The sequence below is a fragment of the Phocoena phocoena genome, chromosome 1 (assembly GCF_963924675.1).
Source record: "Phocoena phocoena chromosome 1, mPhoPho1.1, whole genome shotgun sequence".
NCBI lineage: Eukaryota > Metazoa > Chordata > Mammalia > Artiodactyla > Phocoenidae > Phocoena > Phocoena phocoena.
In genome coordinates, this window is record NC_089219.1 from 28725904 (window position 1) to 28747968 (window position 22065).

At 44.8% G+C, this 22065-nt stretch overlaps 1 protein-coding gene across 3 annotated transcripts in view; it reads left to right on the forward strand.

Annotated features, from left to right (window-relative positions):
• Positions 1–9821: 9821 nt before the first annotated feature.
• The window catches only part of AGO1 (argonaute RISC component 1), a 35752-nt gene continuing 23508 nt past the window's right edge, over positions 9822–22065 (forward strand). Inside the window, exons 1-8 of one of the 3 annotated variants that reach the window (XM_065893926.1) lie at positions 9822–10024; positions 14936–15119; positions 17602–17722; positions 18164–18345; positions 18744–18880; positions 19105–19239; positions 19390–19477; positions 20136–20283. In XM_065893926.1, coding sequence (XP_065749998.1) covers positions 10000–10024; positions 14936–15119; positions 17602–17722; positions 18164–18345; positions 18744–18880; positions 19105–19239; positions 19390–19477; positions 20136–20283 — 1020 coding nt within the window. In that variant the 5' untranslated portion in view covers positions 9822–9999. Of the gene's footprint in view, positions 10025–14935; positions 15120–17601; positions 17723–18163; positions 18346–18743; positions 18881–19104; positions 19240–19389; positions 19478–20135; positions 20284–22065 lie in introns of those variants that run through there. The other 2 variants (XM_065893932.1, XM_065893935.1) reach the window with 2 other exon arrangements.

Genomic DNA, 22065 nt, shown 5'->3' on the forward strand with positions numbered 1-22065 from the left:
AGGGAAATCCAGCAGGCAGATGGCTTCTTAACCACTGTGCCACCAGGGAAGTCCCCTAGGACATGTGTTCTTAATCACTATTCCGCACTGCCTCTTACTTATTGATTGATTGATGTACAGTTGATATACAATGTTGTGTTAGTTTCTGGTATACAGCAAAGTGATTCAGTTTTACATATATATATATGCACACACACACATACATATGCATACACATATATATGTATATTCTTTTTCAGATTCTTTACTATTATAGGTTATTTAAAGATACTGAATAGAATTCCCTGTGCTATATAGTAGAACCTTGTTGTTTATCTATCTTATGTATAGTAGTGTGTATCTGTCAATCCCAAGCTCCTAATTTATCCCTATCCCCCTTCCCTTTTGGTAACCATAAGTTTGTTTTCTATGTCTGTGAGTCTGTTTCTGTTTTATAAATAAGTTCATTTGTATCTTCTTTTAGATTCCACATATAAGTGATATATGATATTTGTCTTTCTCTGTCTGACTTCACTTAGTATGATAGTCTCTAGGTCCATCCATGTTGCTGTAAATGGCATTAGTTGATTCATTTTTAGGGCTGAGTAATATTCCATTTTATATATATATATATATATATATATATATATATATATATATATGCCACATCGTCTTTATCCATTCATCTGTCAATGGACACTTAGGTTGCTTCCATGTCTTGGCTATTGTAAGTAGTGCTGCTATGAACATTGGGGTGCATGTATCTTTTCAAATTAGAGTTTTCTTGGTATGTATGCACAGGAGCAGGATTGCTGGATCGTATGGTAGCTCTATTTTTAGTTTTTTAAGGAAGCTCCGTACTGGCTGCACCAATTTACATTCCCACCAACAGTGTAGGTGGGTTCCCTTTTCTCCACACCCTCTCCAGCGTTTATTATTTGTAGACTTTTTGATGATGGCAATTCTGACTGGTGTGAGCTGATACCTCATTGTAGTTTTGATTTGCATTTCTCTAATAATTAGCGATGATGAGCATCTTTTCATGTGCCTGTTGGCATTTTTTAAAATTTTTATTTAATTTATTTTTGGCTGTGTTGGGTCTTTGTTGCTGCATGCGGGCTTTCTCTTGTTGTGGCAAGCGGGGGCCACTCTTCATTGAGGTGTGCAGGCTTCTCATTGTGGTGGCTTCTCTTGTTGCAGAGCACGGGCTCTAGGCATGCGGGCTTCAGTAGTTGTGGCACATGGGTTCAGTAGTTGTGGCTCGCAGGCTCTAGAGCGCAGGCTCAGTAGTTGTGGCACACAGGCTTAGTTGCTCTGCAGCATGTGGGATCTTCCCGGACCATGGCTCGAACCCGTGTCCCCTGAATTGGCAGGTGGATTCTTAACCACTGTGCCACCAGGGAAGCCCCTGTTGGCCATTGTTATGTTTTCTTTGGATAAATGTCTGTTTAGGTCTTCTGCCCATTTTTTGATTGGGTTGTTTGTTTTTTTGATATTGAGCTGTATGAACTGTTTGTTAATGGTTTCCTTTGCTTACACTGCCTCATATTTAAGAATGAGACCTTGCTTCTGATTAAAGATGGTGGATTACACACCCATATTTACCTGTTTCTTCTACTAATCCCACAAAACAAAAATAAATGGATAAAATAATAATTAAATAAATAATACATTGAAAAAAGGAGAAAACAGTTACAAAATTCTGGAAGTTAGAAAGCCTATGGACCTATGGTCACTGACTTTGCATATCCCAGAAAGCTAAATCCTAAAGTGATGTGGGAGAAAAACCAAAAGGCAAACTATTGATAATTTTCCTTGTGGACCACCATCCTTTTCTCTCTCTCAAGCTTTCTTTCACACACATACACACACACACAGACACACACACAGGTTTGGAATAGGAGGCACCAGGAATCTCTGGACATGGGGGTGAAGTGGGGCTGAAAATAGGAAGATAGGTTGAAAGAATGGTAAAAATCTGTTAGATCCTCTCTGGCTTCACAATCGTCAGATGACTGCCCATCTCTGCTACATGCAACCTCATAGAAGGTTGAAGGTTTATCCTCTAGAGAGGATAAAGCAGTCTTAGTCTGGGGGACAGTAAGTATCATTGAGGTACAGAGTACCACACTGAAAACAGGCAGTAAGTGAACGTTTACACATTAAATTGAGGCACTTTAATATGTATCAATATTAAACAGTTAAATTCTCCCAACAGCCTTATAGGTGTGGGTGTTATTGTTTTTCCTGACTTACAGAGGAGAAAACTGAGGCACAGTAAGACTAAATAAGTTGCCTAATATCACATAGATAGTCACAAGAGAATATTTATAACATACATACATATAAAGAAGAATGCTGTAACAGACACCTATAACCCAACCTCCTACCATTCAGTTTACCAAAAAAAAATAATAATAATAAAGAAAAAGAAAAGATAAAGAGAATATTACTTTTATCTTTGTGTTTTTTTGTTTTTTTTTACCTTTTGAGTTGTGTTCCTTCAAAACCCAGTCCCATTCTTTTCCCTCTCAGATGTAACTGCCATCTTGAAATTTGGGTTTATCTTTTCCTTGCTTTTCTTTCTTTCTTTCTTTTTTTAAATAAATATTTGTTTATGTATTTTTGGTTGCATTGGGTCTTTGTTGCTGCGCATGGGCTTTCTCTTGTTATGGTGAGCAGGGGCTATTCTTCGTTGTGCACGGGCTTCTCATTGCGGTGGCTTCTCTTGTTGCGGAGCATGGATTCTAGGCACGTGGGCTTCAGTAGTTGTGGTGTGTGGGCTCAGTTGTTGTGGCTCGCGGGGTCTAGAACACAGGCTCAGTAGTTGTGGCACATGGGCTTAGTTGCTCCATGGCATGTGGAATCTTCCCGGACCAGGGATCGAACCCATGTCCCCTGCATTGGCAGGCGGATTCTTAACCACTGCGCTACCAGGGAAGTCCTCTATGAGATTTTCACAAATGAGGAAATTACAGTTAATAGTGGAACTATGCTTTGCTTGAGATCACATGTTTACATGTGGTAGAGCTGAGATTTGACCCAGGTTTGTCTGATTTCAAGTGTTTCAGTATGTAACTGGGTGGAATATTATAAGTCAAAGAGCAGAAACATGGTTGTTTCATGGCTGTTGATAAATATTGCCCGATTGCTTTCCAAAGGATCATACTGGTATAAAATGCCAGTGTATCAGTTCCATCACAATATCTTGATCACTGAGTATGTAATAAAAAATTTTAAATTAATAGATATAGGATTATTATTCTATATTGACTTTCTTAAGAATGAATGATAATTATATAGTCCTACTTATGCAGACAGTCTTTTTCCTTGGCCCATTGATATACTGAGGCCATATTTATTAAAAATACTTTTCCATTGAGCCCCCTTGTGTATTAATGGAGGTGAAGGAAGATAATAGGAGTTAATTCTGCCCCTATCCTTTCCACTGATCAGCGGGTTGGTAACATCCACCCAGATAGATTCTGGGTCGAAAGTTGAGTTGTTATTTACGTTCACTAAGGGATCAAGATAGGACACCACAGGTTGACTGACATCTTTGGGGTTCATTTGGTATAATATATCTACAGCTACTTTTATTTTAAAGAGGATGCCTTTCCTGGACATACCTGACCCTTAACTTCAATATCCCAGAGTTCTTTTCCTAGACTTGGATGTTCATAAGATTCTCTAACCCACTCAGGGCCAGCCTATCCAAAGGACTCTCCTGTTCTGCCAGCCCAGGTGTAGGGTTTTGGGGCTTCCATGTGTGCTGCAGAAAGCCCAAAGAAATAGACTTGATCTGGGTCAGTTCCAGCTTGGGTGGAACTACACTGTGAATCTGCCTTGGATGTCAGAACCAGGGACAGCTCCTTCCATGCCTCCCCCTGCTGCCCCTCCCCTGGCTTAGGCTGGGGAGAGAATGGGCAGATTTGGGAATGGTGTACTTCTCTAGCCTCTTCTCAGTGTTTCTTGCTTCCTTCTTTATGCTAGGATAGCACTACTGATAGTTCCTGGTATAAGTGCTCTTTCTTACTTTCATGGTCTCCGTTAATGCTGCTTAGCATGCCTTTCTCCCATCCTTCCTTTGCCTGGCTAATTCCTGCTCATCCTCCCAGGCCTGTTTAAGTAGGTATCTCTTGTAGGAAACCTACCCTGATTATCCCAGACTGAGTTAGACATATCTCCTCTTAGTTCCCATGGTACCCATGCTTGCCTTTATCATACTCAAAATTGCATTGAAATGGCCATCTGTGCTGTCCAGTGCAGTAGCCATTTGCCACATGTATTAAGCGCTTAAATTTGTGGCTAGTCTGAATTAACATGTGCTATGAGTGTAAAATACACACCAGATTTCAAAAACTTATATAAAATATTAATAATTTTTATATTGATGACATGTTGAAACGATAATATTTGGAGGTTAAATAAAATATTAAAATTAATTTCACCTGTTTCTTTTTTACTTTTTATAATGTGGCTGTTAGAAATCTAAAATGACAAATGTATCTCACATGGTATTTATATTGGATAGCACTCAACTGTATGTTTGTCTCTTCTTAGGGGTAGGAACTGGCTCTAATACATCCTTATCTCTTTGTATTTCTAAAGCTCAGTACACAGGGAATGATGGAAATACCTGATGCTAGTCCTCAGAACTTGGGGCTGGAAAACAAGGGTCCAACAGGCATCATTACATTATTTGGTTTTTCCATCCAGGAACTTGGCATCTCTCTCTACTTAACTCACTTTTTCTATTTAAGAAAACTCTCTTTAAGAGTTTTCACTTTTAACTCTACTTAACTTACTTTTTTCTATGTCTTATTGATTCTTACAGATTTTCTTATAGAACACAAGCATCTCATTAAATTTATTTCTAAGTATTTTAAATGAGATATTTTACCTTTATAGTTTGTAATTAGTTATTACTTATACCAGCAGTGAATGCTATAGATTTTTGCTTATTTTCTTGAATCTTTCCACTTAGTCTTACTAATTTTAAAATTAGCAAGACTGTATATTCCTATTATATAATTGCAACAACTACAATAAAGATTTTTTCTTATATACTTAATTTTATTTCTCTCTCTCTCTCTTTCTCTGACTCTCTCTGCTCTGGCGAAAATATCCAAAGCAGTATTAAAATAGTATTAGTGGTGAAGAGTGACCTCATTTATTCCTTAAAAACAGGAAAGCATCTCTGCTTCTCCACTAGCTAAAGATAGATATTCTATTATCTTGTTAAGGATGATTGATTTTAATTATTTTTATTAAGAATGGGTCTTAAAATTTATCAAATATTTTAATCTATTACAATTATCCTGTTTATTTTTTGTTAATTTACCTATATGGTATATATTTATTTTTGAACCGTCCCTGAATTACCCTTATGCTTGTGATATGCTGCTCTTTTAATAATAATGTCATATAGTGTTGTAAAGAGTGTTGACCTTGGAACCATCCAGCATGGGTTCATGTTCTGCCTCTGCTAGTTGCAAGCTGTGTGATCTTGAGCAAGTTACTTAGCCTCTCTGTGTCTTCATTTTTTTAAAATTTTTTTAATTTTTAAAAAAGTTTATTTTATTCATTTTTGGCTGTGTTGGGTCTTCGTTGCTGCGCGCAGGCTTTCTCTAGTTGCGGCGAGCGGGGGCTACTGTTCGTTGCAGTGCGCGGGCTTCTCATTGCAGTGGCTTCTCTCATTGTGGAGCACAGGCTCTAGGCGCGCAGGCTTCAGTAGTCGCGACACGTGGGGCTCAGTAGTTGTGGCTCACGGGCTCTAGAGCACAGGCTCAGTAGTTGTGGCACACGAGCTTAGTTGCTCCGCGGCATGTGGGATCTTCCCGGACCAGGGATCGAACCCGTGTCCCCTGCATTGGCAGGCGGATTCTCAGCCCCTGCACCACCAGGGAAGCCCTTCATTTTTAAAAAAATTAATTAGTTAATTTGGCTGCGCTGGGTCTTAGTTGCAGCACGTGGGATCTTTGTTGTGGTGTGTGGGATCTTTTTTAGTTGCTGCATGCAGGATCTAGTTCCCTGACCAGGGATCAAACCTGGGCCCCCTGCATTGGGTGCATGGAGTCCTAACTGCTGGACCACCAGGGAAGTCCCTCTGTGTCTTTATTTTTAATGATAGTACCTGCCTGTGCTGTTTATTTACCTATTGCTTCTTAGCCCAAGCTCACCTATATGTTCTATGATGCACCGGGATTTTTGTGAGGATTATGTGAGTTAACTTATGTAAAGTGTTGGAACAGTGCCTGACACTTAAGTAAATACTTAATAATGTTAAGTGTTAATATTATTATCATAATTTTAATTATTCTCTTACAGAATTCTGTAGGCTAGTATTTGACTTGTGATTTTTGCATCCATATTCCTGAGATCTTTTTGTAATATCATCATATGATAAGAGGTGTGGATCTTTATCTGCTATTGTGAACAAATTAGGAAAATTCCCCTTCTTCTCATGTTCTAGAACCATTCATATAACATGGAACAGAATTATCTCTTTAAGGAATGGTTGGAAATATTACACAGTAAACCTTCTGGGCCAGATACTGTTTGGTAATTTTTGATAATTTTCTCAGTGTCCTCCTCAATTGTTGCTCAATTCTTGCTTTTTATTCTGTTTTGAATTTTTTAAAGGAAAAAAATTGTAGCTTAAACTTTTGATCAGGTATCAGATTCACTAGTCTGTAGTTATGTAAAAAATTCTCTTGTATTTGTTAAATCTCTGTGATGAGTTTTAAAATTGGGGAGATAAATACGTTCACTGTCTTGATTGTGATGATGGTTTCGCAGATCGATACATATGTTAGAATTGATTAAATTGTATACTTTATGTGCAGTTTATGTATGTCAATGATAGCATAATTTTAAAAAGTCTACCGATTGCATAAGTCTTTTCAAAGTACAAGGTAACATTTATTAATTCCATTGTTCATGATTTCTGATTTTTAAAATTATCTCCTGAAATATTATACAAGAAATACATTTTATTATAGATAAAAAGAGATGGTGCATGCAGGAGGTGTTAGTGATTCATTTTCTGATAATAGGGTATACGATTTGTTTTATGTCTACTATACTGCCTTGATTTCATTGTTCCCAGGCTGTTTTATTAATATTTTAAAAAAGGAAAATATAGATTGGCGATACAGTTTTTTTCTTATGCCATTCTTGTTGTTTTGGGGCCAGGAAACTCTGGGTTTAGGGAAGGTGTGTAAGTGGAAAGATCTGAGGTCTGGCCTACGTAGGAGAGGCCCTTGGGTGTGACTTAGCTATGGATTGAGGTGGAAGGATTGAACTGGAAACAGAAGGAGCCAATAAGCTTTCTGGGAAGGTACATCAGGAGTTACTGAAAGAAGTCTGAATAAGAAAACAAGATACTATCTGGAATTCCTTTATACTCTACCACTTTGCCTAGCCAAGAGTGAAATCCTTGATGATGAAGACACTCTGCAGAGAGACCCTGCAAGGCCAGGGCAAGGCTTGACTCCACTAGCCACTTTGGAGGTGGATCAGAATAGTGACCAGTGCCTTTCCACAAAGTTAAGTGTGAGGCTTCATATTTAGAACAGGGGATTCAAACTCTTCTTAAGGAATGCTGAGCTTCTAGCTTAGTTACACCAAGGCAAAGATCTTGCTATTTCTGAGGATGTTTTGATGCCATCTATTTGATACAGATCAACCCAAATTTACTGATCATTCTGGGCACAGCTTGTGCGAACCACTAAAGGGGGACAGAAGTGCATCTGATATGGTCCCTGCTCTTAAAGAATTTAGAATGTAGTACAAGAGACAGACAGTAATTATGGTAGTAGCCAATACTTCACCTGCATTCTTCTAGGTATTGTTCTAAGGTCTTTATATATATTAATAACAGTCCAACGAGGTAGGTACTATTTTCACCCCCTAAAATAGGGGAGGAGGAAATTGGGACACACAGAAGTTAAGTAATTTTCACAGCTAGTAGTAAATGGCAGCACCAGGATTGGAACCAAAACAGTGTGGCTCTAGAGTCTTTGTTCTTAACTTTATCTTGTAGAGCAGTAGTTCTTAAAATGTGGTCCCCAGGTCAGCAGCAGCAGCCCCATCTGGAAACTTACCAGAAACATGTATTCTTTGGGTCCCACCCAAGACCTACTGAATCACAAGTTCTGGAGGTGGTGCTTAACATTCAGTGTTTTAACAAGCCCTCCAGGTGATTCTGATGCCTGCTATTTGAGAACCTCTGCTAGAGAAAAGCAAAGCATACTATGAAAAGTGTCAGAAATTAATCTTCCCAATGGATAGCAACTGGATATGGTCTCTCTCTTAAGTTCCTAGCCTTCTGCACAGCATCTAGTGTAAAGTAGGCATCAAAAAATACAGATGGATGCATACATATGAATGAATATATGGAAAAGTGATGTTTGAGCTGGGGTCTCTTACCACCTATCAATTGATGCAGACCAAATAGGAGAAATGTTCCCCGAAACCGTGAGACCAGCAAGGAGGTGATTGTGATACTTTTGGCAAGGTATGGTAAAGGTCTGCACCAGCACAAGGAGCCATCAGAAGAATGTCAGGGAGATCATGCGAGAGCAGTTCAGGAGGTAAACATGTCAGGTCTTTGTGAACAGCCGTATAGGGGAAGAAGCACGGGAGAGAGAGAAACTGTCATTTCTGGGATGAAGGTGCCCTTCGCAGAGACAGGAGGTATAGGACAAGCACGTTTGTGGGGGAAAGATAGAGTTTGGATTTGGACTCTTGAAATTGGAAGTGCTGGTAGATCCAGGTGGAGCTGTCCAGCAGACACTTGGAAATATGAGTCTGAGACATGGTTGGAAATAGAGATTTGGAAGGATAGTTGAGCCATAAGAATGGATGAGACCTTTAAGGGAAAAGTGGAGAGTGGAATGAGAAGAGAGCTGGGTTTGAAACCATGGTGAACGCTGTTATTTAATGAATCAAAAGCAAGAGGGGGGCCCTTGAAGAAGGCTGAAAAGGGCTTAGGCAATAGGAGACCTCAGAAAATGCTGAAGCCAAGTAGAAGCCTCAAAAAGGAAGGAGAGGCAAAGTGTCAGATGCTGCAGAGAAATGAGTTGAAAATTATCCTTTGAATTTCGACACAAAAAGTGTTTTAAGTGACATGGTAGGGCAGAAACGGATTGACTGAGTTGAGGCGTGAGCTGTAGATGAGCAAGTGGAGACAGGTGTTTCCTAGGTCCCGCAGGTAGAGCTCAGGAGCTGCACTCAAGTTGAGACTGCGACATCTTCCAGGGTAGGCAGTCTCTTTCATATCTGTGGTCTCAGCGCCCGGTAGTCGGCCTGGAAGAGAGGGTGGCGTCAGTGAGTTCAGTGACTAGGGACGGAGAAAGGCTTCGCGGAGGCAATCGCTTTGCAGCCGAGGCTTGAAGGATGAGGGTGATTGGGAGGAGAGGTGGGAGGCAGGGCCCCTGGGTGACGGGGCTCTCGGAGTGTGTGAGGGTGACCTGGGAATGAGGTGGAAATGTGCGCGTGGCCCTGTGTGAAGGGGGGAGGCTGTGTGTAGGCTTGGAGGGACAGGTTTGGGGAAAAGACAAGGCCGGAGGCTGCTGCGGGGGGTTGTCCTCCCGCCCCGCCCCACTTAAGCCACTGCGTGGTTCCGCGGCGCCTCTACCGGAGCCCTCTCGCCGGGCTGCATGGCGACGGGTGACCGCCAGGGGCCGCTGCCTCCGGTCCCCGGTGCCCCCGCCCCTCTCCATTGGCCTTTGTTGCTGTCGGAGCGCCCCGTTTGACTCGTTCCCGTCCGCCCCCTGGGCCTGGCGGTCGCGCCTGCGCACTGGCAGCTGGCCGGGCGCTAGCTGGGGGAGCTGCTGCAGGCTCCGCGGCGGCGGCTGCAACGGAGGCTGCGGGGGCGGCGGCGCGAGCGGCCGGGCTTGGGGGGGTAGCCGAGCCCGGCCCGGGAGCCCAAGCAGCTAAAGTGCGGGGTACCTAGGCCCTTCACGCTGGACTCCACAGTCTCCGGGCCGCCTGACCTCCGCACGGGTATATGGGATGGAAGCGGGACCCTCGGGAGCAGGTAAGGGCCCCCGGCAGAGGGGCACGGTGCATGCTCCAAGGACTAGGGGACTCCCGCGTGAAGAGCAGGATTTCCGAGTGAGGAAAGGTTTCCTGAGTGAGGAAAGGGGCTCTTACGAGATGGGGGGCCCAGTTTGAAGGGGGCTGTGTGCAGTTCCGGGGGAAACCTTGTGAAGGGAGCTCAGAGACGGGGGCCATTTATCAAAGGAGGCTGTATGCACTCCTGTAGGTGGGAAGTGCTCTGGGAGAAGGGCCTGAACGCACGTAAGGACACTCGGAGATCCCGGGAGGCCTAGGGAGAGGCCCGGCAGGTGGCAGGGGGCGGGCCCCAGGTGTCCAGGAGAGGAGGGGGTCGACACAGATGGGCCCAGAGCTGCCGCATGCCGGGGGCGGGGGCTCAGCCGGGCTGGGCTGGGCTGATGTCTTTTGGGAGAAGGCGCCAGAGCTGGGCTGTGAGCTCCGCCCCAGCCGGGCCTGACGCGGGGGCGAGGGTCAGGGGGCAGTGGGTGGGGATCCAGCCCCGGGATCCCCCCCCCGCCCAGTCTAGGGAGATGGAGCGGAGGCGCCGGAGCATGCGCGGAGGTGGCAGCTGGAACGGGTTGCCCGATGTGGTGGGGGCGTGGCCGCCCGAACCCCCCACCCCCAGACCCGCAGGTTGGCTTGGAAAAAGGAGCGCACTGTTGGGCTGCAGTCTCTCTTAGGTTATGCTGGCAGAGTACAAGTGGAAATGGGCCCCTTCCCCATCTTGGGGCTCTTGCACTTGGCCCTGAAAACCTTCAGTCATAATTTGCCAAGAATAGGTTGAGGGAAACTGCTAAAGTGCCTTATTCTGCCACTGGGATGAGGAAAGACTGGGATGGAAGCAATGTTTTAGGTTATGGACGGGTCCCCCTTGAAGACAGGCCTTGAAAAATGTGTTGGTTACTGAGGTACCAAGGCCAGGACCAGGTTTACCTAGAAGGGGTTTTCTGCCTGGTTTGCACGGTCCAACAGTGAGCAGAGTTGGGATCTTTTAATCCAAGGAAAATGACCTCTCTGTTGAATGTCTCCTGAGTCGGCAGCCTAATCTTTCTATACCTTAATATTTTTATGTTTGTTGTCCCCCACTGAGTATCTTTTCTTTTTCCTCTCTCTACTCCCCAGAAACTGTCAGGGCCATGTTATTAGACCCAAGGTCATCAAGCTAGCCTTTTGTCACAAATACGTTGTTTGGGGTAGGGGGAAGTCTATAGCCTTCACCATGGTGCCCCAGGTGATAGCCTTAACTTCTCCTTATTTACAATCAGGAGAAAAGGCGGTAAGAATAGAGGAGAAACTGAGGCATGGCTGCCCCAAGAAGACCAGAGTCCCTGGATGTGTTGTGTAGTGGTGGCACCTCCTGTGTCCTGTCTCTTACCCTTTTGATGGGAGGAGCAGTCTGGACCTGGGAATCCTTTAGGTCTTGTCACACTACTTCCTCCCATTTGATCTCGGGGTTGAAGCATTTTTGTCTTTTATACCAGATCTAATCCCCTTAAGGAAATAGCTCCTGCCAACTCATTCTTCGAGTCATCCATTCAGTGATCTATAAGTGCTTAGTGACTACTTTCCCCAGGACAAAAACAACCTTGTAAAGGCTGTGTAAGCCTTAAGGTGGAATGCAGGGAGCAACTGACTTCAGAAAACGACTTCCTCCTTCCCTTAGGCCCCTTTCTCCATTCCAGGAGCTCTCCTGGTTTTCTGGGCTGGAGACTACTTGCAGCAACCCAGGGATTAGAGTAGTAGAGGTCCCAGAGGTCCAGATGGATTGCTGGGAGCTGGCACCCATACCAGATTGATCTATTATGGTGAATTCCTAATGGCCTCTAGAGTGATGAAAAAGTTGACTTTTTCTGGTTCATGTTACATATTTATAGCTTCTAAGGAAGGAACTAGAGCCTGGTATCTGGAGTTGGCTGTAGCCTAATGAGGCAGGCTTTACCTCATCAAAAGGTGTAATTGAAATTCATTCTGGAAGCTGTGAGTGGAGGGATCCCATAACTGCCTCCTTCCTAGGCTCAGACTATTTTCTTGGAGGTTTGAGGACACAGTACGTACACAAAGCAAGGTATTGTTGCTGGCTTCGCTGGGCTTATGGCCAGGTGTGCCTTCTATGCTCAGGTGTGTTACAAGTACATATACTGGACTGGGAGCTCCCAGAGGGTAGAGGTGGTGTCTGATTTATCTGTGGAACCAACCAATGTCTAGGCCCTGACACAAGTATGTCTTTATTTTTTGAATTGAATCACATTCCAGTGTGAACATAAATGGTTAAGCACATGTGTGGATATTTAATAATTTGTGTGTACTCAGTGTGTGGACAAATTCTTTTTGGAGCGATTGGCCCTTTACTCTTTGCTTACCGGACAGCTAACCCAACCTTGAGTTTGTCTTTTGAGTGGGCTGTCTAGCTTATTGGGAGGTATGTGTGCCTCAACTGCAGGGAAGGAATCCCTGAGCCAGGCCTTTCAGCTCTGTTACTTTTCCTTCTCAGGGCTGGTTGAGGATGGGGGAGGGGGAGTGTCCTTTTCATAGCCCCTCCCTCCATGCTTTTGTCTGCAGGGAAGGGCCCCGCCCCTTTCCCCCAAGGCCCAAGCTTTGTCCTCTGTGCTGGGGCCCTCATCTGCATCACAAAGTGGCCGTCTGTCCCTGTCTGGGTCTGAAGGGAAGTGTCTCCCTTTCTCAGACTAAAAGCTGGGGGCAGGGTGGGGTTAGGGGAGGAACTTGTACTGCTGTAAGGCTTGCAGGGGAGTGGAGTGGGAGAGAGGTTCTCTCTTCCTCCTGCCTTCCCTAGTTTGGGTATGAAGGGGAGGGTGGGGGCTCCTTGTTTTTCCAAAGCCTCCTAGGAGTGGAGGGTGCCTAACGCTAAGTCTGGTGTGTAGTCCTGTTTCTGGGAAAGAGAAGGTTTTGAGGCTAGAGTGTCTGTCCCATCCCCCATCATTTCTACCCAGCCCCTAGCTCTAGGGGATGTCTTTCTCCCAAGGCTCCTAACAATTATTCAGCCTGGGAGGCTAAGGAGGTGAATGGAATGTAAGAACTTGGGGAGGGAAAGGGTATCTCTTACCAGCTACTTCCACTAGGGTCATGTTTGTCCTGTGCTGGGTTTATAATTGTTTCTGAGCAGTGTGCAGGTGTTTGTGTGCTGTGTATGCTTGTGTGTTCTTCGTGGTGTGTCTATGGATCTGTTAATTCATTTAGTATCTGTATATTGAACACCTATATGCCAGGCGCTGGAGATTCAGCAGTGACCAAGGCAGATACAGCCTGTATCTTTGAAGATCTCACAATCTAGGCTGGTGAGGGGTATGTGTATGAAGGTACACTGTCCAGGTCTAAGTATGTGTTTGGATGTGTATGTCTATCTATGGCTTGTGTATAATTTCTGTTCAGCTCTTTCTGGGGTATGTGGCCAGGTGCTAGTAGTTAGGCTTTCACTTCCCCAGGTAGCTGAATCCTGAAGGCCTTTTCTCCCCAGGCTGGGCTGCCATTCCCGTCTGTGTTTCCCTGTCTGTGGAGTAGGGTAGGCTTGACAGGTGGTTAGAAGGAGACACAGCAGCTTAGCTCTGGAAAGCATGCCCCTCCCTTGAATGGTTCTGACCTCTTCCTGACCCCCCTGCTGAGGATATGCCCCATCCCCCCAGCCTCGCCAACTGTGAAAGCAGATCTCTGGTAATGGGAGGTTCTGGGCTGTTTTGTCCCTCTTTCCTCCCACCTGGGCTGGTCCTCTGCTGGCAAAGACAATAGTAGATGCTGAGGGAGGGTTCTCTTAAGCAGTTTCCTCTTTTCTTCCCTTTCCCCTCAAGCTAGAAAATAAAACGACGGGCAGCAATCAGACTGGTGGCAATAGAGGAGAAAGTAGTGGGAGTTGGCCCTGCCCTAGCCCTTTCCCAAGGGCTGCCTCTGTCTTAAACCCCTTCTGCTACTGTCTGGGCCCTCTGTGTAGAAGGAGCTGTGGGCCTGGAAAGAATCTTGTATTCTTCTTCCCAGAAGCAGTAATCTCGTCTTCTCCAGGATGCTACTGTCTGCCCCTCCTTCCCAAATCCTCTACTCTAGTTTACTCTTGCCTCAGTCTCCTATATTTAGCCTGTTTTCATTCCCTAGCTTTTTCTTCTTTTGAACTTCTTCATTGTCTCCCCACTTGCAGCCCTGCTTCTTGCCCAGGCTCTCAACTCTAAACTGTCTTGCCCCAGCCCTAACTCCAGCCATTCCTACTTCCCAGTTCAAGCATTTTTGGGCTGTGACCTCCGGTTCCAGCCTCTTCACCAGCTCCGTGTTTCAGCCTCTCTCCTTTCCTTAGTCTCCAAAATCCATCCTTTTAGCCTTTTCTCCTTTTCTGCTCCATCCTCAGCCATTCGGTTGCCTTAATCTTTTCTCAGACACTGCCCTGTTCCTTGCGTGGCCTCCCCCCATCCGCCCGCCCCAGCACTTGGCCTTCTTTAGGTCTTCCTCCTGCCTGCAGTGCAGAGAAGCATTAAGATGATACTATTTTGTGTTCAGGATGGTGATGAGTGAAGTGAGCATCTGGCTGACAGATAATAAGGCTTTCTTGGTCTGCTAGATACCTGAAGGAGTCTTCATCTAGTAGAGGGAAGAAAGAGTTTTGTTACTAGAGCCAGATTTAGCCCATCTACTTAGCATGTAATAGGAAGATATTACATACTCATTTGATGAATTTAAGATAGACAACAAGGGTAATTTTCCTAACTGGAAAGAATTTTTAAAAAATGAGCCTGGGTTGTTTCAGCCAGTGGAAGCCCTCAGTTGGGTTGGGTAGTCAGGAAAGAGGCTTTTCCTACACTTTGCTGCTCCTGTTCTAGGAGGCCTTGTGCCTTCTCTGATCAGAGTGGTAAGGAAATTACCAGACTCTACCCTCACCAGCCTCTCTGTCTTGTAGCTGCAGGCACCTACCTGCCCCCCCTGCAGCAGGTGTTCCAGGCACCTCGCCGGCCTGGCATTGGCACCGTGGGGAAACCAATCAAGCTTCTGGCCAACTACTTTGAAGTGGACATCCCTAAGATTGACGTCTACCACTACGAGGTGGATATCAAGCCGGATAAGTGTCCTCGCAGAGTCAACCGGTAAGTAATGCATGTTTAAGCCACTAAGTCCAGTAGTCCTTATTTTCCTGAGTCTCACAGCCTTAAAAGGGAATCCAGAGGGGTAAAAGAAAAACTAGTAGAGGATGATATCACCAAATTCAAGAAAGTTCTTGAGGAAGAGATTCTAAGTAAGGTAAATGTTGAAAAATATCACTGGATTTGGCTATTAGGAGACAATTGGTACCTATTGCCACAGTAGTTTCAGTAGAGGAGTTGGGCTAGTAATCTGACAGTGAGTTAAGGAATAAATGGAAGGTAATGTGGTAGGGATAGTGAGAACAGATAGCTTTTTTCTAGATAGCTTGATAGTGAAGCATGGGGAGAGAGGGAATATGTTGGCTAGAGAAGATTATAGAGGTCAAGTATAGTGCCTACTGCATTTCATTATTTGTTGAAATGAATAAATGAAAAGTTTTTAAGAATGAGACATGGGTATGTTTATAAACCGAGAAGGAGCTAGTGCAGGAGAGGTTAAAGGTACAAGACAGAGAGGAGAGGAGTGAGTGGGATGTCCTTGCTGAGGCAGGAGGACACATATATATATGCACAATGTAAAAAAAAAAATTAATATTACAGGAAGAGTAGCAATGAAAAATGTCTCGTATTACCCTGGCCTCCTGTCTCCTAGTCCCTTTCCCCAGATGCATTCATTATTACCATTCTTGAGTACACTTTCAGATATTTTTCTATGCATATGCAAGCATATATGTTTATAGAACATTTTTAAAGCACACAGAATACAGAATCTTATATACACTGCTCTGCACCTTGCTTTTTTCCACTGAACAATATAATTTGGAAAGTAATATATATCAGTACCTACATATCTGTCTCATTCTTTTGCATAGCTTCATAGATATTCCATTGAATGGATATATTAAAACCTATTTAATAAATCTATTCAGGAACATTTAGGTTGAGTCTAAACTTTTGCTACAAAAGTGAAACTGTGTAGAATATTAATATAGATACATTTTTGCATGCAGATACAAGTGTATCTGTAGGATAAGTTCCTAGGCTGGAATTGCTGGCGTAATACATTTAAAATTTTTGAGATGTTGCCAGGTTTTTTTAAGGTAAGTTGTACCAATTTATACTCCCATCAGTAAGGTATCCCCCCATATCCGCACCAATTCTGTATATTGGATTTTTTAGTTGTTGGCATTCTGATAAGTAGAGAATTATATCTTGGTCTAATTTTAAATTGTATTTCTCTACTGAGTGAAGTTGAACATATTTTCAGAAGTTTAAAAATTATATATGGAAGGGATATTTCAAGTGTGAGAGGAAAGAAAGAGGAAAAGAGGCAAGTGTATATAAATGTATTTGTTTATATGTCTGGGAACTTGAGGGTGGCCTTGCCTTCTATGTTGTACTCCTTTCAAAATTATTAAAGATGCTTTTTGATCTGAGGTAGGAGTGGATTCTGTCGTTAGGCGGGTAGTGGAGAAGGTTTGACACAATCTATGAGGATGGAAGTGATCAGAGATATGAAAAAGATTGCTGGGCAGCACCGAGGCCTAATTGGCATTAAAACCATGTGTTTGGGCTTCCCTGGTGGTGCAGTGGTTGAGAGTCTGCCTGCCGATGCAGGAGACACGGGTTCGTGCCCCGGTCCGGGAAGATCCCACATGCCGCGGAGCGGCTGGGCCCGTGAGCCATGGCCGCTGAGCCTGCGCGTCCGGAGCCTGTGCTCCGCAACGGGAGAGGCCACAGCAGCAAGAGGCCTACGTACCGCAAAAAAAAAAAAAAAACCATGTGTTTACAGTTGCTTCCAATGTATAGTTTGAGTCTTTTTATCCAATAGTATTCAAGAGCTTTGGTTTAGAAAGTGAAGAGTTCAGATAGTTGGATGGACTGGGATTTTGAAGGCTAGATGGATACTCTGGAATCTAAGTAGCAGAGGACAGGAACTGAAATCAGGAAAGAGATGATAATGGAGAGAAAACAGGGTGGTAGAACTAAGGACTTCAGAGAGATGGAAGAGGTGAGGTTCTTCTTCCACACTTTATTCCTATTCCAATTCAGGTCTCTTCCCATCTGCCTTTGTTGATTATCAGCTTGAGGGTTGGAGCAACCTAGATTTTGTTCCTGATTCTGGACAGACCCTGAGATTAAGCCCTTCTCTCCTCAGCCTCCCCCTCTGCTCAGAAGGCACTCACAACCACTCTTTTAGGTCCTTCAGAGCCTGGGTGATCCGAGGACCAAAAATATCACCTGGGAGTGTGCTAGAAACGTAGAATTTCAGACTTTGCTCTAAATCTGCTGAATCAGAACCTGCTTTTTAGATCTCTAGGTGGTTCATATGAATGTTGAAGCTTGAGAAGCACTGCTTAGAATAGAGATTAGTAGCTGGTAGGACAGAATATAGTAGATGGGACATTGCCTGGAGTTTAAATTACTTCCAAGAGCTTGAAGTAGTAGTCTTTCAGCTTCCACTGGCCTTTCCTATTCCCCACAGGGAAGTGGTGGAATACATGGTCCAGCATTTCAAGCCTCAGATCTTTGGTGATCGCAAGCCCGTGTATGATGGAAAGAAGAACATTTACACTGTCACAGCACTGCCCATTGGCAATGAACGGGTAAGGTTGGGAGTCAGGCTGGACCTGTGTCAGGGGTCTGGGGAGGGACAGAACTCAACTAAGCCTGTTTGGAGTCTGGCAGTCCAAAGATCCCTTTCGTCTTTTGTGCTGAGAAAGTGTGTTTTAGGATGAGGGATGGGTAGGTGCTGATGTTTATTTAGCCTCTTGTATGTCTGTCCCTGTCCAAACAGACTGAGATTAGACTTAAAATAGACCTAAGGGACTTCCTACTAAGTGTGGTTGAGAGGGACAGATACACTGAGCCAAGGTGGCTGGAGACTAAGGGGCTGGATTTACTCTGAAGTTCTCATTGTGAGTCCCTATCAGCTTAAGAAGCAGATTCTGGGAAATCTATGGGGTGAAGGATAATAGGGGCAAGGCAGGGAATATTGGACTGTGGGACAGCATCAGCAATCTTTCACCCCTTTCTCTTTCCTGAAGGTTGACTTCGAGGTGACAATCCCTGGGGAAGGGAAGGATCGAATCTTCAAGGTCTCCATCAAGTGGCTAGCCATTGTGAGCTGGCGCATGCTGCATGAGGCCTTGGTTAGTGGCCAGATCCCCGTTCCCCTGGAGTCTGTGCAAGCCCTGGATGTGGCCATGAGGCACCTGGCATCCATGAGGTACTGGGTGTAGTTAGTATCTGGGCTACAAGTGGTGGCAGAAGTGCTGTGGGAGGAGGAGGGGAATGAGCGTATATTAAGGTCCCACCGTGTGCCTTTCAAATAAAAAATTCTTTGAAGCCCTACCATATACCAGGCAAGTGTGCATATACATTTAGATGGTTTAAAGCTTTGGCCCTGTCCCTTTTAGATATCTTTGGACCTCACCCCATCTGTCCCTGCAGGGCAGTAAAAGGGGAGAGACTTGCACAAGGTCAGTCACACAACTAGTAAAGGATCAGAGCTGGAATTAAAGCCCTGGTGTCCTGCCTTCCAGGCCAGGGCTCCTCCGTGCCCAGGATGCCTCACAGGGTGGGGGCCTGTGCCCGAGGGACCAGTTCTCTGCCTGTCCCTGCCAGGTACACCCCTGTGGGCCGCTCCTTCTTCTCACCGCCTGAGGGCTACTACCACCCGCTGGGGGGTGGGCGCGAGGTCTGGTTCGGCTTTCACCAGTCTGTGCGCCCTGCCATGTGGAAGATGATGCTCAACATTGATGGTGAGTGGGGAGAGCTATGGAGCCAGGGGCACCCTGAGTCCAGTGACCACACTCCCAGCCTCATCCCTCCCAGCTCTGTAACCACACTCCTAGTCTAATCCCTACAGCCCTGGGACCCCTCCCCCATCCCAATACCCTATAAAGAAGAGGGTGTAAAGAGCAGTGCTTCCATTTATTCTGGAAGACAGAACCTGAGCTGAGCTGTACTTACCATGTCCCCACAGTCTCAGCCACTGCCTTCTACAAGGCGCAGCCAGTGATTGAGTTCATGTGTGAGGTGCTGGACATCAGGAACATAGATGAGCAGCCCAAGCCCCTCACGGACTCTCAGCGTGTGCGCTTCACCAAGGAGATCAAGGGTGAGGACCCAGCCAGGCGGGGAGGGGAATCAGTGCTACTTTCTCTTTAGTCCTAAAAGGAAATCCCCTTGGGATATATTCAGGGGAGAGGCCAAGCCTGGGCACATGAGCAACCTTTTCCAACCCTGACAAGCAGTGTGTGTGTCCCAGGCCTGAAGGTGGAAGTGACCCACTGTGGACAGATGAAGAGGAAATACCGTGTGTGTAATGTTACCCGCCGCCCTGCCAGCCATCAGACGTAAGTTGACAGGGCTGCTAAGCCATACTGTTGGTGGAAGAGGGCCGATATTTCAACATACTCTGTTCACTTTCTCTGCACCCACACCTGGCCCTGAGGATGAGCCCTGTTTTTGAAGATAAGCTGTGGGAATTTGGCATCCCTCCCCTAACCTTCCCAGATCCATTGATACTCTCCCTACCATTTTTATCTTCTTGGTCTCCACCTTTCCTTCTTGGGCGTTTACTGGAGAGCAGGTGTCTTTCTCTGGCTTCTTTCTCAGTTCTGTAAATGTTAGGATCTCTCTCAACTTATTCTTCCTCCTGAAAAAGCAAGTTGAGATCCTAGGCTAGACCCTTGGGTAAGTTGTCACTGATTCCATCTACCTCCTTCACTTCAGACTGTGCTGGACTGTGAGTGCCTACTGTGTGTCAGGCTTCATGCACAACACTGGACATACAGATGAGTCAGATATGATCTGACCGTTGTGGAACTTGCCTTTCAAATCTTTGGCTTCACTCTTGGAGCCCTGTATTTCCTCTGCTTTCCTATGAGTGGTGGGAGTGCTCAAAGAGGTTGGATAGGGATGAAGTCAAGTCTGGCGCTTCCCATGGTTGTAGGTCTAGAAAGGTGTTACTGAATGCTGGGCCATGACACTTCTTTCCCTTCCCCCAAACAGGTTTCCTTTGCAGCTGGAGAGTGGACAGACTGTGGAGTGCACAGTGGCACAGTATTTCAAGCAGAAATATAACCTTCAGCTCAAGTATCCCCACCTGCCCTGCCTGCAAGTTGGCCAGGAACAAAAGCATACCTACCTGCCCCTAGAGGTGAGACTGCCAAGTAATGGCCTGGCTGGGGAACAAGCATGGTACCGGCACACTGATCATCAGAGGTCTATTCTTCCATTTGTAGTCTCTCATCATTTTTCGGTTTGGAAAATTGATGTTCTGAGAGGTCATTCTGTGAAATGTAGGCCTCATTCTTAACTGCTGAGTTCTTTACTTATCCCACATCCTGCTCTCGTATTCTTTCAGGACTGCCAGGCAGAGGCGAAAGCTGTATTTACTGTTTAATAAGTAATTAGTTCATTCAGTACAGAGATTTCAGATACCTACACTCATGTCCTCTTAATTTCTCTTTCCCTGTCTGGAGCTGGGGATCTAAATGACCTAAAGATACAAGTATACTTTATTTTACAGAAAATGGACATGAACGTTACCTGTAACGTGAATTCTGTATCCCCAGTGATCAATGTGATCCTTTTTTTAAAAAATTAATTAATTTATGTTTGGCTGCATTGGGTCTTCATTGCTATGCGCGGGCTTTCTCTAGTTGTGGCAAGCGGGGGCTACTCTTCGTTGCGGTGCGCAGGCTTCTCATTGCGGTAGCTTCTCTTCCTGAGGAGCACAGCCTCTAGGTTCATGGGCTCAGTAGTTGTGGCTCAAGGGCTCAGTAGTGGCTTGCGGGCTCTAGAGCGCAGGCTCAGTAGTTGTGGCGCATGAGCTAGTTGCTCCGTGGCATGTGGGATCTTCCCAGACCAGGGCTCGAACCTGTGTCCCCTGCATTGGCAGGCATCAGATTCTTAACCACTGTGCCACGAGGGAAACCCAATGTGTTCCTTTTGAAAAAGTTTTCGCTCCAAGATTTGTCATATTTTTACGCTTCAGCAGACCTTTGAAATTCTGCAATTAAGGAAAGAATAGTAATGCTCTTAAGTCATTACTTAAGTCATTACTTAAGTAATGCTTTTAAGTCATTTGCATTACGTCATAGAATGCAAATGGAGAACCACTGGGCTGTATTTGGTTTTCTATACACTAGCCAAAATGTCTAATGAGAAACTGTCTCTGACTGCTTCATTGTCTAGTCTAGTGCTGGTCAAAGTGTGGTCAGTGGACCAGGAGCATAGGTATTACCTGAGAGCTTGTTTGAAACGTAGAATCTCAGGTTCCACCTAGACCTACTGAATCAGTATCTCTTATAACAGAATCTAAAGAGGATTCATATGAACATTTAAGTTGGAAAAGCACTAGCCTAGATGACCGTCTTACTCTGTTCTAGCAGCAGGAGTCAGATAGCTGGGACCAAAACTTAAGCCTTCTTTCTGTGAGCTTTTGGGATTTCAGAACTAACCAGAGGAAATTAGGCTGAAGGGAGAAGAGATCCCAAAGCCCAAGAACTCTGACTTAGTAATAGCTGCTGATGCACAGAAAGTGGGATGAAGACAGTATGTTCTCTGAGATGTAAACAGAAGTCTTTAACGGCAATTACAGCTAAGTAGATAGGCTTTGGGTAATATCTACTGCAAGCTGAGATTTGTTAGCAAATTGACATTACTTCTGTTTAAACAGTAGTTTCCAAGGTGAATAACTTATGTATTTTGATTTTTACTGTTGCTTGTTTATTTAACAAATATTTATTGAACTCCTACTATGAGTCATACACTCTTAGGTGTGGGGAAAGCAGAGATTAACAAGACAGATAAAGTCCCTGCTGTCATGGAGCTTATAATCTAGAAGGGGGAGATAGATAATAAGTTGATAAATAAGATAGTTTCAGTTGGTGGTAAGTGCTATAAGAATAATAAAACAGGTTAAGGGGATAGTCAT